We start from the raw sequence: 14730 nt of genomic DNA, 5'->3' as shown, positions 1-14730 counted from the left end.
GTCCTAAAAATGTCCGTATCACTTTTTTTATCTAGGAGTTTGTCACTTTTTAAATAAAGTAAACACCAAATGGCACAAAATTCGAAACAAATGTAACCATTGTGGATGCCGCATTTTTATTAGAGAGCTTGAATCAAAATAAACAGCCAAGTACAAGTCATTAATACTTATCAAAAACATTTTTGGACCAATTTAAAAATGTATAAATAAACAAAGAAATCACACTAAAAAAATTTTTTTTTTGTTTTGTTTTTTATTTAATTTCATTCTAGACCAAATTTTAATTACTTTTAACCCTTTTAAGCTCTGAAAGCTAACATTGCTCTCTCAATGCTAACATCAAAAATAGATGGTTCAATTTTGCATACCATCGAAACCAAACGCATTCGTCTCGTTCATTTTGTTTAGCAGCTTTGGCAAATTTTAGGAATCAACACAGGGCCGAGTCTGAAGACTCTCAGGTCAGGCCAACGCCTTGGATCCAACAGCAGCTTTACATTCATGAAAAATATATAGATTTTTAGAAGCTGAATGATTATACTCAACTAAGCATACACAATAACGTAGTAAATTTCAAGTATATTACTTATTTATTACTGGCATCAAAGCTGGTAATATCTGCAAATGAAGTTGTAAGTGTCTGGACCCTTCTTTTTTCGTCTTCATGATTTTTATAGAACTAATGGCAAAACTAACAAACTGAAATAGCTCAAAGCTCCTATGAACCTGTCCAGCCCCCGCTGGCCAAAAGGGAAATTTTGCTTTCGGAAAACGCCCCAGGGAATTTTGCCGCAGCGCCCTTACCCGGACACTTGCTCTGCGCAAAATATGAAAATTAATTAAAACTTTGGCAAGACATGCACACGGTCGAAAAGAGAGAAAAGCGAAACAAACAAACAAACAGATAGCTAAAAGACACAGGCGGAGTCGGGGAAAAACTGGAGAAAATTATGATGACCATGATGAAGCCAAAGGTGAGGAAGTGGGTGGGGTTTAGGAGCTTTCCATTGGGGTCAGCGCGTGCGGCAGACGTGGCTGTTATTAATCCATCCACCCTCAAACACACGCAAAAAATACCGGGGCAGACGTAAGTTCATAACGCGAATATAAAAACGCTGCAGGATATCGCTACAACAGACAATTTCCGGGCAACTTAAACTTGAAGACGTCCCCCAGATCCTCCGCCCACGCATCCGGTTTTGTTTGCCAAGTTTCTGCTTCGCCGAACCTCAATGCTTTTGGTCAGAGCCAGGAACAGTCAGAAGCAGCAGCAGCAGCAGCCTGCCTACATCTATAACGTATATATCCACCGGCTCCTCCTTTCTGCCCGCTGCTCCCAATGGACGCCGATTAAGTCCTGGCCGAGTTGCGTGCACCGAAAAAAGCAAGAGTGGGTGGAAGAATTAAATTATTAAAACATCACCGGATGTCCATTGAGTAAAGAAACAGAAGGCTCAAAGGAATCTGTCGCAGCTGTTAACGAAGTTGTCCGGCGAGAAAGCCGCCCAAGTGGCCAACACACCATCAAAAGCGGTGAAAAAGTGGGGCCAGCGAAAATTGCAAGCCAGGCTTAATTTCCGGCTTAAAAAGAATAGGATCGAACAATCGACTAGGGATCCGGTGGCATCTATATGCTTTGAATAACAAATTTTGATAATGGATTTACTTAAAATATAAAATAAATTGCAAAGCCTTACTTATTTATTATTACAAATTCATACAAGGCGATGAAAAATAAAATTTTCATTGCTCAATCACAATAGAAAAACATGTGTATATACTTCAAGTAGTAGATGTGCCTTTTTACCAGTTCAAGGGTAAATTTGCATAACCGATTCTGGCTGAAAATATACTGGCATTTCAATAATTCATACGCCACTGCATCATTGATAGCCAGCCAATAATAAATACGCAAAATGGGCAAACAGTTTGAGGAGGGGAAAAGAAAGAAGAAACCGCAACGACTTTTCAGCGACAACAGATTGTTTGGGCGTATATTGCATCTTAAACGTAAATTCAGGTATGGGGTCAGATATGCAGAGCAAATATGCCAGTGCAGATACAGGCATACACGTTCGTGTGTGTATATATTCCATATCCCCCAGTTCAGCGGTCGCTGAGAAAACACAGATGGGGCACACACTTAGCCCGACAGCCATTTCTCTGGGATTATGGTGTCTGCAGCTGGCACCTGCACATTGTTACAGACATACAAGCAGTGGGCTTATAATTTGTAAATTCGTTTATTTTTGTAGTTCAAAATATTGTTTATTTAGCTATTTTCAAAAAAAAAATGTTGTGGCAAGTTACTGTGAGATAAAAAGTTTAATGTATGATTTAATTTTCAGATGTTTCATTTTAACTATTCCGATAACAAAGAAGTCCCAGCAATCAAACTAAGTGTAATAAAAAGCTGTCATGCGAGACATTCATTTCAATTGTCTCCATTTTCCAATAAAAGTAAGGAATGTTAGTAGATGTTTTGTTTAAGATTGTGTTTTATTTGTAATCTACACACTTGTTTTACCCAGAAAAGTGTGCTACGAAAATGCCACATTCGTCGATGTTATCAACTAAATGTGATTTATGTTCTTTTTTTTTACGTAACATACTCACACAGAGACAGACCGCACTCAGAAATTCTTCCCAAGCACATTTCGAAGCTATTCTTTGAAAGTTATGTAAACTTTATTGCGGAAGACAAGGGCCGGGCCAGTACAAGAAGTCTGGTCAAGTGAACAGGTAACTATTAAATAGCCTGTCATCCCACACACACACACATAACATAGTTGTGTGCATAAGCGGCTGGACATGGAAAAGTGTGTGTGTGTGTGTGTGTGTGTGTGTGTGATATCCTTTCAGTGGGGCAGGAGTGCAATAAAGAAATGACAACAGCAGAAGAACAGTAAAAGCTCTTTGTATGCAAATGCAACTCATGTTGGATCTGGATCCACTTACAGGTGCCTTTGCACCACCATTCCTTGCCCACCCATTTCGATGCAGTTCTATGCTGATTTTTTCCCGCCACTCGAGTACTCGAAAAGGCGAGCCAGACCACTCCAGCCTGATGACCACAGAAATTAAATGAAATCTTCTTTATGTTTTGCCTGAAGCCCTCGGATAAGTGCTCTCCTGGCTCATGGACTTTGTATGTTGCTGTTGTTTGTTTGTTGATTCTCACAATTTATTGTTATTTGCTTTATTTATAGTTTGCCTTCAATACTTCCGCTTAAAAGGCAATGTGGTGCGAAAAATACAATGAAATATAAGCAAAGTTTGACCCAGAACAAAAAGTTTACGACGTCTTCAAAAGCGGTGGAATAGAAAACTGCTTTAATAAGGGTATGTTTTTATTAATGGGAAGTTTGGCTTTCCGTTCGCCTTAAGTACATATTCATATTTATTGAGCAAGAACAAATATTAAGGAAACCATCTTCAATTATATATTTCCAATCTTAAGGATTTTAAAAAATGTAAATAAAGTATTCTTTATAGGTCAAAATTGCTTAACTAAAATGTAATGAAGTGCTGGGTGGCTTTTGCTTACAAAAATATAAAGGCGTATTTTATTTTAATGCAATATATTTCTTTGAAGCGTTACAGAAACTCTTTATCAATATTCTTGAATTATTGAAACTTGAACAACTGGGTATAGATGATTCCCAACTTTGCCGACATGCATTTAAAGATTTTTTGGGGTCTTAAGAACTACCTGCCTTTTGGTAACACGGACTTGGACACACACATAACCACACGCACGGTTCCTGGCACTTGGCTGCTCTTCATGGCTGATTTATGCGCTGCGAGTGCAGCGGCTGGCAAAAGTGCTGCCTGCTTCAAGGTACGAGAATGCTCGCAAAAGTGGCTGGCCACTCCCCGTTTCTGGGGCCGCAGCCTAAGTGGTTTATACCCGGCGAGATTTTGGCCGAAATACCTATAAATTTTAACTCGTTCGTTGTCTAAGTGGGCAATACCAAGTTGCCGCATTCTCATCCGCATCTGCAGCCACATCCACATCGACATTCGGCATTTTTCCACCAACCTCCTTTTACTCCGCTTTGGCCGCAACTTGCAGCACTTGTGAAAAGTTTGCGAAATTGTTGTCTAAAAAGTTTTGCATGCGGTTTCATGTTTTTTTGTCGGGCTTGCGTTAAGCTTAACGCACAAATTATTTGCTCAAGTTGGCCTTGCTGCACTTTGGCCAAAGGAAAATAAAATTTTAAAGGGCCAAGGTGTGCTAAAATATTTAGAGGCAAGCTACCTTAAAAACAAACCTTTTAAATGAATTGGGAAATGTGTTTAACCAAAAAGGCAGAATTAATTTATGCGCCATCAAAAAGGGAAACTGCTGTCCCGGGTTTTCACCCACTGCGGTTAAGGGCATAAAAGGAGGTCTGGAAAAAAATCTGGCCACATAATCCCTTGTAATTATGCCCAAATCGCTTAATTTTGCAAATCCACCGCGATAATTAACTAAAAGTGTCATTAAGTTTTAAGCAGAAACAAGCAACAATGCGACTCGAGTTGGGACTCAAACTCTGTGAAGGAAGGACTCGATGGCGATGGCAATGGCGATGGAGATGACGATGGCGACTTTGTCAACAATAACAAGCAACGTAATTACGCTAGATCCAAGACCGGACCCAAAGCCCGAGCAAAAACAAAAGCAGGCGCCACAGAGAGGGAAAGAGAAATTAAGCAAAACATAAAGAGGATGCGGCCAAAGCCTCGAACAATGGCGACTGGCGACTAGGATGCCCGAAAAGGGACAAGTAAGAATGTGAATGGAAAGTGATCCGACAATGTGGTGCCTAGTATTTGATTTGGCCAGAAAACGCTTCACTTTGATCAGAACTATGTGCTTTTTAAATTTTGTTGGGGAAAAAAGAACGCTAAGCTTTAAGGTGGTATTCTGGTCTTGAAATAGGAACCAATTGATTAAAAATATGATCCTAAAAGGATTTTTCAAAATTCGAATTATTTTCGGAGGTACATCCAATTTTGTGACGTGGAGTCTGAGCCATTAAAACGTTTCCTAATCTTAAAACTTAAAATATTTGAAATTGTAGTCTAAAAATGTTCTTCATTTATTTTATCATACTTGAAAAAAAGCCTAAGATTCAAGCTTCTAGGCCAGAATACCCCTCAATAAATGGGTAGTTAAACAGCGTTAATCTCTTTATTTGATTTCCTTATTGCAGTTGTTTTCGGTAACTTATAAATATATTTGTATAGTTGGCTTGTTGGCTGACATACGTTAATTATTTCGGAAGGGGAGCACTTTCAAAACAGCACATAATATTTACATAAAAAAATATTAAGTGCATTTTTAACCGTTAGTTAATATTGCATACTTAGTTTTTGATCCCAATATGTCATTAAAACTTTTAGTTATTAATCATAAGTGTCAACCAATTAGTATTAAATCGTTTTATATTTCAACTAATCCGTTTACTCAAATTTAAACAGCAGAAAATTATATATATACACATTTTTAATTAATGAATTTTTAAATGAATTGCACGAATCTGGTATACCCGTTAGCTCTCCCATTACCCTGTTAATGGAGTGGGCGGGACGGGTCGACTTACACTAAACATCCATTTGGGTATTAGCCGGCGAGGCGGAAGCCGCACAAAGCGTGCCACCATTTGCGCCCAGCAGAGATGCACAGTCGCGAATCCGCAGGATGCAGGATGCAGGACTCGCAGTGCTGGCGGACCGATGACCACGCTAAGTGCAGGTTTACACAGGCCAATGATTGTGCGCCCGGCGATTGCGTCGGCGATCCTTATTACAGACCGCGCTAATTCCCATTTGAGATTGTCGCCCCTGCTCAGCGACCTCATCTGCACCGCGTCCCCGCGTCCTGCTAACTGGAAAAGCGCATCGGAAAAGTGTGGGAAGGTCCATCCCCAAGAGGCAAGTGAGACAACAGCGGAAGCTGAGAACAGCTAAACAAGGAAGCAAAGTGAGTTGGTAAAAAAATAGCTGGAAATGCCGTCTTTGTTTGCCGTCCTGCCGACTGGCAGCAGCGGGTGTGGAAAGAGTGAGGCATGGCGGATACGAACATGGGAAGCAATCAACTGAATTTTACAGTGCATTGGAAAACACACTACCCGAGGCACGTATCATTGACCCAGAGCATGGCACAGGATAATAAATAAAGTCAACAGATGTTTGCCAAAGGAAAAGGTGACGAGCAAAATAGCAAGGGTATCTAAAAATTTGAAACTTATTGTAACTGCAATAGGTTCTTAAAATGCATAGTTACTTTTTACTTAATGAACAGAAAACTTTATTTGGTAAACCATAAAAATGGTACTCTCTAAAATGGAACATGTGGAAAATAACACCAAAGCAGAAGACTACGTAATATCTTTTGAGAATGCAAAACTGTTCTCATTTATTAAAGAAAACTGAACTGAACATATTGACATCAAGCAAGCTTAATATAGTCTGCAAGAAAACAAAAGAAATTGTTTATAAGTCGCTTTCAAAATATCACTAATTTGTAATAAATCCATTATTTTGTAGGTCTAACCCTTTACCAAATACAAACTTCTTGAGCCTATATACTACAATTATAATTGAAATCTGACCTAACAGGCTAAATCTGTCTGGTCCAATTGAATATTATTGTAATTTTGGGTTACAGTTTGCCTACATTTAATCTTTAATCTCGAGCTGGCAAAGTTCCAAACCCTACTCTTTTATAAAAACCGGATATAAAGGCTAATTATTTGTTTTAAACGCTTAAATATTTTTTTTAAGTTTGTTATAAAACTCAACGCAAGGTTTTGAGATGTCAAAAACTTACATGCAAATAAATATAATTAATTTTTGTATAAATACTGTTTGGTTATTGTTTAAAATATTGCAGAGACTTTTAATACCGTATCACCCAAGTTTCTTATTTATGAAATAACTTAAAATAAGAAGCAGCTTAAGAATAGCAACCATGAGTAGAATGTGAAGTAGCGTATATAATGGTTGCATTACTGGAAATAAAACACATTTACGATTTTTCCCTCTCTCAAGGCCCAGCGTTCTCCATTGCCATGGATACTTTGCAGCACTTTCGGGGCAGCTTAGGGAAGCCATTAAACTTACTTAAAGCATTTTGAAAAGCTAACAAACGTCAACGTCAGTCTCAGCTCTCGGAGCTCCAAGTCCGAGGCCAAATCCAAGAGACCAAGTATCCAAGACCGAGTCGGAGCTGTCAGAGCGGGGCAAAAGTTGCAGTGCAGTGCAGAAGGACTGTAAATAAGTAACAAGGATATCCAATTATTCCTTCACCACAGCCCACTGGCTTGCAGAGTGGCTGGAGCAGAGAGAAGAGGACTACGAGCCGGAGAACATAACATAAGTACATAAATGCCCGGGCCTTCAACGAAGAGCAACGATTAAAATGCTGGGGCCCTGGCCCAAAGGCTTTCATAAATTTGCACATAATAAAACGAAATCTTTGCCTAAACTTGGCCTATTAATGTTGGCACACCACACGCACACGCTCATGCACACAAACGCACCGCACACACTAACACACACATGTAGATTTGTCCTGCGATAGACGGAAAAAGGACTCAGACAGACAAAGTTTATATTCAATTCCCTGGCTAAAATGCGAAAATGCCTAGAAATCCATTTACGTAAATTCTCTATTTAGCATGCATTCGGGGCATTTTCATTGTTTTTTATACTCTTTATTTCCCATCCTCCTGGCTCCGGTTTTTTCCCTTTCTGTCGTCAAATTTCAAAGCTAAGCTGTAGTTTATTTTGATGGGCCTTCGCTCTGGCACCCGGCCTGCTCCGTTTACTGACCCATTTGTGTGTCCTGCGGCACTGTCTTTGGTTACAGCCCCAGCACTTCCTTTTTCGTTGTTGTGGGTCGAATATTATCGAATTTCGATTGTCTTGGGGGGCCCCAAGTGTTTGGGTTTGAAGACCCCGAGTAAAAAGGAAGGAAAAAATGAAATTATGCGCATTGAGCTGTTGGTATGGCCAAAACAAAGATGATGCCTCAATATACAGCCATATATATATATTTATATATATTTCTATAGATATAAATTGGGATGTTTGCTAAGTGTGCTTGTGTGGTTGCTACAAGATTTGTTTATAGCTTTGCATAAAAACAAAACCCAAACACGGGTCCCTTGGCTCAGTAGTTTGTGGTTCAGGGTACACCGGATCAATATTAAGGAAGGTAACGAATTTCCGGAAATTTATTTTCGAGGGATTAAAGTTTTACTTGCATTTGCAAGTTGAATCCACGGCGAAGTGCTTCCTCCATTGGCTTTCGGGTCATTACTTGACTTCTTGTCCCGGAGTTTGCCAACAACTTGAAGTCAGCTTAAAACTTGAGAGTTGGCTCAAACAATCGCACATTTATGGACAAGTGCCGGGTGTGTGTGTGTGTGTGTGAGTGTTGCCACTGTAACTATGTCATTGCGGTTGCCTTAATTCATTTTGTTTGTAGGCGGCGCGACATTGTCACTGTCATCGTCATTCCCATCGTCATTGTCAGTAAAAACCGCAGTCCACCGCGTGCAGAGACACAGCCAGCGAAAGAGACGGGAACACAACGATGCACTTACAAAAATAGAGGGCTACAAATGTTTAAAGTTACCTTAAACTTGAATTACACAAATAAAATAAGGTAAGTAGTAACAAAAGCTTTAAATATGTTTTATCTTTATTTAATATGCTTTAATTGTAAAAAATCAACCCATCAGCAATCATTCAACTAACCAGGAACAATCTTTCTTACTTTCATTCAACTTAATAATCAAATCATCAAAAATCATTTTTCCTGCCTTTACTTAAGATGTTTTTTTTGCCAGTGCGGCGAGTGATGAGCCAGACGAGAAGCCTTCTACAGCTGTTGTTCTCGGCGTTGTTTTTAGTTGAATGGCAACGCTAAGCGGATTAACGCTGTTATTTTAAGTTCAACAAACGAACGAAGAATAAATTAATGAGTTTTCACTGTGGTCGAGCAGACGGCATTCGGCCCACCAAACGGGTTCAACTGCAGAAAGCCAAAAGCCCAAACGCACACACACAAAGGCTGAAGCTCCCTTTCCAAAACGTGGGTTCATGGACCAAATCCCAGCCATTAAGCGCACTCCCCAAAAACTGTAATCGGTTTCGTGTTGCCCTGTGTTTGATATACCCTAGAAAAACGGGTTTTGTAATGATGAAATCAAGTTGGTTTACTGAAGAATAGATATGATATTTTCTCAAGGAAATATTGGGCAGACTAGGGAAAAAAAGAAAAGTTTATCCGAAATAGTACTGCTTTACTTCTATAAATATTAATAACAGACATTTTTGTAAAAAAATATTATTGAAAATCATCTTATTAAACATCAAACGTTCAATTTTTTAATTGCATGCTTTTTATCCACAAAGTAAATATATGTTTTTTTGGATATTAAATAGAGACGGTCGGATTCGGATGACCGTTATCTCATATCTACCTCATATCTATATTCAAAACTTTGATATTAATAATTTTAGGGAACACTGTGGGTACACAGGATAAGTGACTGCCATAGTTAAAAAATCTAATATTCCAAGATATCACAATTCAATATGCTTTGGTTTTAATAAAGAAGATTTATCCAACTAAAATATATAAGGCTGTACCAAAATACTACCTGAAAGTGTAAGCAAACCTTCGTTCTTCAAAATCTTTGCTTACCCTCTTAGTTGCCTTTACCCATTTTTGTGTGCATATTGTATTGTATTTGCTTTTGTTATTACTATAGTTTTCGCGTTGATTGCTTAAATATGTGTGTTTTTGCATGGGAATGTGCCGGACACTGAAATTGTAATTAGTTCAAAATTTATGCGGACCCACTTCCGCATTTTTCCCATCGAGAATCATGTCCTTGCGGAGCTTTATTTTTTATGTTCGCGTTACCGACCACGTCCTGGCAATTATTATTGCTGAGTATGGGGTTGCTCTTGGTTTCATTTTCCCCTTGTTTGTTTTCTTTTTTATGAAAATTCTATGAATTTCCAATCCCAAATCGGATTATGGCATAAGCTGGACTCAAAGCGCTGAGAGCCATCGCGTAAAAAAAAAAACAGAAAGTGCAAGAGGAACAAAAGAAAATATAACTTTCGTTGGGCCGAAGGTCGTGGCATGACCATAAAAGTGTGCTGGTCATACTGTGAGCGAAAAAACTGCCAGTAACTTGAACTTCTATCATAATGATATGCAACAAAGCCGGGAACGAAAAGATACAAACAGCCATTTAGCGGGGTTCGATGTCAAGAGCACAAAAGTTTGGGTCGACAAAAAACGGAGGAAAGGAGCAACGGGTAGCAAAATCAAGTTGCGATGCAATTAAGCAGTTTCCGACAAATTGCCATCCAATATTTCTGGCCAGGAAAAGGCGGTCCCCTCTGAGCCCCCGTTTTCCATCGCTATTCCTGGCAGGATGCATCCGCCAGTCCATCCGCTCCGAGCTTTGACGAGCACAGCCAAGCGGATAATGGAAAGCGCTCAAAAGTCCTCCGCCTTTGACGGCTCCTGACTTTGAGCTGCTCTCAGATGTTAGCTCTACTTAGCCGCGCTAAGTTGGTCTGACATTTTTGTATCGCGTTGCGAAATTCGCCACAAAATTGCGGGTAATTAGCCAAAGTTCTGAGCTCTGGTAATTGATTGAGTAGGAGATTGATTAGTTGTAAGCATGAAACAACAATGAACAAAGAGTTTGATTTACTGTAAAATAGTTATGCCTTTTTAACTAATTGTTGTCCAATTCCGACAAGTATTGCAGACAAATCGATTTGGTATATTAGGAATAGAATAAGTCTGTACACATATATTATCATATGTATCCCTTGAGAAACCTTTGTTTTACAATAAAATATCTAATTCGTTTGGATAACTGAATGTTAAACAAGCGAACTAAGCTCTAAACGGTAATAATAGCTGCACTCTTAAATTTTTTTGTTCAAATTTTAGTTTGGCCTTTTTATAAACTATAATATAATATTACCCATTTTTATTACTTCATTTAATTTAATTAAAAAGTATATTATTCAATAACAATTGGTCTCGTAGTTACTCAAAACACCACAACTTCTGCAACTCACCTTAAAGCTAGTGAGCTCCAAACTTAACGAAGTTTTCCAAAAAACTTGGGTAAAGACACACACAGTTTGTGCCTCCTGCCTGGGATATAATTGACAAACGCTTTTGCCTTTTAACCGGTTTTTTGTTTGTGTTTCCCTTCTCCATTTGCCACAAAGTAGTTGGCACCCGGAAAAGGACACAGGGCCAAAAGGAGGCGGAGATGAAATTTACTTTAACGAACTCAAATTCCGTGAAGCTTTTGAGTTGGCCAGAAATTAACTCACTCGCTTACACTGTCCCACAGAAAGTCAAAGCCAAAAGCCGGTGCAGAAATGCAGCAAAAAATACTTGGCTTTGATTCCTTGGCCTCCTGTCTCTCTGTCTCTGACTCTGTCCCGTTTGCTTTGGATCGTTTTTCTTGTGTTTTATCGTCCCGGCTCCTCCATGGCATTCATTATGCCAGGACCCCAACTCCGTGCTGCACCTACTGGGCCCTCGATTCGCCTTCATTTATCACAGTTTGTGCGCATTTGTCGACCCGCCTTATCCCGAGTGGGTGGCCTAACGTCCGCTGCCGCTCTGACAGCCCCGAGATCCCCGGGGAAAACCCGAGACAAAGACGAGAATTTCCCGGGTAAGAGTGTTGCGGGGTGGCGAGCGAGTGAGGCAAGTTGTCAAAGGCAACGCTGGGCGGAAAAATGTCTTTTAATTAGTGTTTAATTGAATTGCAAACTGGAATTTTAATCGAAAATTGCAGCGGGTCGACTTTTCCGCCCCGTTTGGCTTCAAAGTTTGCATTGTCCACTGAGCTAAATGGTCTGTTTGCTTAGCCAACTCGGCTTGGCCATCGATAGCCCAAAAGTCACTTGTCGCCATCACCGAAGATTGTCAATGGACTGTGGTTAGATTTCGAAGGAGATACAACTACGGACTTGGGGTTTTCTGAGTGCGTCTTTGGTGGTGGACCTAGATTTAAGTGTTTACTCCTGCCCCCTTTTTCTGAGTCGAAGAAAGATGTACGCTTTATTTTAAGGCTTCTTACTATTACGCTTTGTTGATGTGGAGTTTCCTTTTGTGATTTTAAATATTATTTTTATATTTTATTAAAAAATATCTGTTTATGGAATCTATATGTATCTCCAGATTACTATGGTAAACATTACAACTACAAATTTTAATTTTACTTTTAACCCTTTAAATAAAACCTATGAAAAAACCTTAAAGCTAAATTTCAGAAACTTTTAATAAACATAAGCATACAATTTTTACTGTTAGTATGAATTAAGCTAAAAGCAAGCAATCAATTGTTGATTTAGTACATAAACTTCTCAGAAACATTTAAAAGATTATGAGAACTATTATGTACTTTTTTAATAGCAACGTATGTGGAGTTAAAAGATCCACCTTGCGGCCACCGCAGACCTGCTCATCTGTCCCTTAAATTGCAGAATAAATTGCTGGGCACCACATGCCCGCCTGGGTTAATTGATTGTAATTACATACATGTCCTAATGCAATTCATCAAACGCGCATTGTCCCCGGATCTCCAGACAGCCGTGCCCGCTCCTCGATTCCCATTAATCCGGAATGGCTGTGCCTCCGGCGGAACGCCATGCACGCCTTTGACGACAATAATGAGCATAATGATGCTGCCGGGGCTGCAGGACATGCGGATGCTGCTGTTAATGCCACAATAAAGACCGCAGCATGGATGCCGATGGCCCGAGGAGCGCTGGCTTGGCTCTGGCTCACGTACAAATTGCATGATTACTATCAGGGATAATTAATGTTGATGCCAGCGACGGCGGACGGTTCAACAAAAGGCCAACTCGGCTTGCGAGTTCTGGCCAACTCAAGTCCTTGGGCTGGGCCACATGCTGGCTTAGACCGTTGATATGGGGCTTCGAGTCCGGCAGTTGTCAACTGCAGCCAGTCGATCAAGCTAACCCCTTAACTCGTAGTTTAAATGAAACTTTAACTTGCTGTGACCTAGCACCGATATCGAGAGCAGGTTTTTGGGATTTTGGTGGGAAACTGGATTGGATTTAAGCCGCCTGCTGGCAGCAATTAATGTAAATCAATTCGCCTCACATAATGTAATGTAATGCCACAGCATAAATGCCAAATCATGGCAAATACGTGAGCATTCAGTGGCTTATCCATGTCCCAAATACTTGCAAATGCCAATTGAATCGGGCAAATTGTCAGGTGAGGAGGGTGAAGAGGGCAGAAAATAGGGGCCGACACACACAATTCTCAAATTGTTTGACTCGAACACCGCAGAAACCGTATGTAATGTAATCAAACGCATTGAAGTTAATGAGCTACTTAACCGACTTCCACTTCCGACCTGCCACTGAGTCCCATCCACTGTGGCATTTGCTGCTGTGGCGAAGCATATAATTATGGGATGCCTTGAATTAGGTCAAGAACCCCAGCCGGCCACAAATGCCCGCAGAGCAGGTGAGCTCTGGGGACTTATTATCGCTTTTATTCAGCTTTAAAGTGGAAAAGCCCTTAATACTCCTTGGGTATAACAGTTTGATTTCTGCTCGATTTGCCTTCTCACTTATTGAAAATTCCCCCGAGCTCTGCAAGTATTTCATCGGGTCAATTAGTTCGAGCAATTCAGATATATACGTATAAATCAAAGATTTACACACTTGCAGCTTTGTAAAAATGAAATATTCTTGAAAACATTTAAAGTTTGATTTATGATGATTTTCAGCTCTGTTATTCGATCGCTACTAAGGGAGCTATATGATATCAAAAAAAAACACCTATTAACGAGGTTAAAAAGTCGTGACGATCGCACCTTCAAAGTAAAAATAAGCTGATGGCATATTTAGTGACGAAAAATGAATAAGCATTCGACTAAATAATTACACTTTTTAAATGTTCCCATTCGGACCGTTTCATTAAAATATTTTGCCTACGCAGGCATTTTTTATTTCGGCGTGACGAAAGGGAACATTTAAAAAGTGTAATTAAACATTAAACCATCACAGCAGATTTTTAATTCAGCGCCTAAATATATTAGTAGTCTCCTATGCACACACTCTTGGTGCGTCAATATACTTTAGAGGGTCGGAAATGTCTTCTTCATTGCGTTGCAAACTTCTGACTGAAATTATAATACCCTCTGCAAGGGTATAAAAAGTGGTCACAGGTTCTGGTACAAAACCCCATCACAAAATTTCTATTACAGGTATAGCTTGAATAAAAATATTTAATTTAGATTCAGTTGCAGATTAATGCAGTGGGCCATGAGATTCTTGTCTTCCTTTGACGGAAAAAGCCAACCCAAGAACTCGACTAAAATTGGCTGCTGTTCAACAACAGTAGAATAGTCCTCAAAAGAAATAACACCATCCTTGTCCAGATCGAACTTTTTCATGAGAAATTCGGTCATGTCCTAAAATATTAAGTATTTAAATTAATGAAAATAATATAGCAACTAGAAATATCTTGCTATACAAAACAAATAAATATATGTTTTATTCTGTAAACAGCTTACCGCCTTAAGTTCGTTGAGCTCATCTTCGTCTTCACCGTAAAAAAATTTCTCACAAGCCGTGCCGACTTGCTCTCGATCAATAACGCCAGTTCCTTTCGTGTCATAGACCTAAACAAAAGTT

The 14730-nt window shown here is 39.5% G+C and overlaps 1 protein-coding gene and 1 long non-coding RNA gene across 3 annotated transcripts in view; one reads left to right on the top strand and one right to left on the bottom strand.

Moving 5' to 3' along the window:
* The first annotated feature begins 2577 nt into the window (after window positions 1–2577).
* Window positions 2578–3332, top strand: LOC128266353 (uncharacterized). 2 transcript variants are annotated; one of them, XR_008269052.1, is made up of 3 exons: window positions 2578–2742; window positions 2961–3148; window positions 3210–3332. It is a non-coding gene; the product is annotated as an uncharacterized LOC128266353 (long non-coding RNA). The 2 variants fall into 2 exon arrangements; XR_008269051.1 differs by having other exon boundaries at window positions 2803–3148.
* Window positions 3333–14303: 10971 nt separating this feature from the next.
* Window positions 14304–14730, bottom strand: part of LOC128251944 (calaxin-like) — a 59340-nt gene continuing 58913 nt past the window's right edge. Inside the window, exons 3-4 of the mRNA XM_052979229.1 lie at window positions 14610–14717; window positions 14304–14507 (exon numbers count right to left, since the gene is read on the bottom strand). Of these exons, the coding sequence (XP_052835189.1) occupies window positions 14322–14507; window positions 14610–14717 (294 nt within the window). The 3' untranslated portion in view covers window positions 14304–14321. The remainder of the gene's footprint in view (window positions 14508–14609; window positions 14718–14730) is intronic.

This window comes from Drosophila gunungcola, chromosome 3R (assembly GCF_025200985.1).
Source record: "Drosophila gunungcola strain Sukarami chromosome 3R, Dgunungcola_SK_2, whole genome shotgun sequence".
NCBI classification, from domain to species: domain Eukaryota; kingdom Metazoa; phylum Arthropoda; class Insecta; order Diptera; family Drosophilidae; genus Drosophila; species Drosophila gunungcola.
The sequence above is the reverse complement of the archived record's forward strand: the minus strand, read 5'-3'. Positions and strand labels throughout refer to the sequence as shown.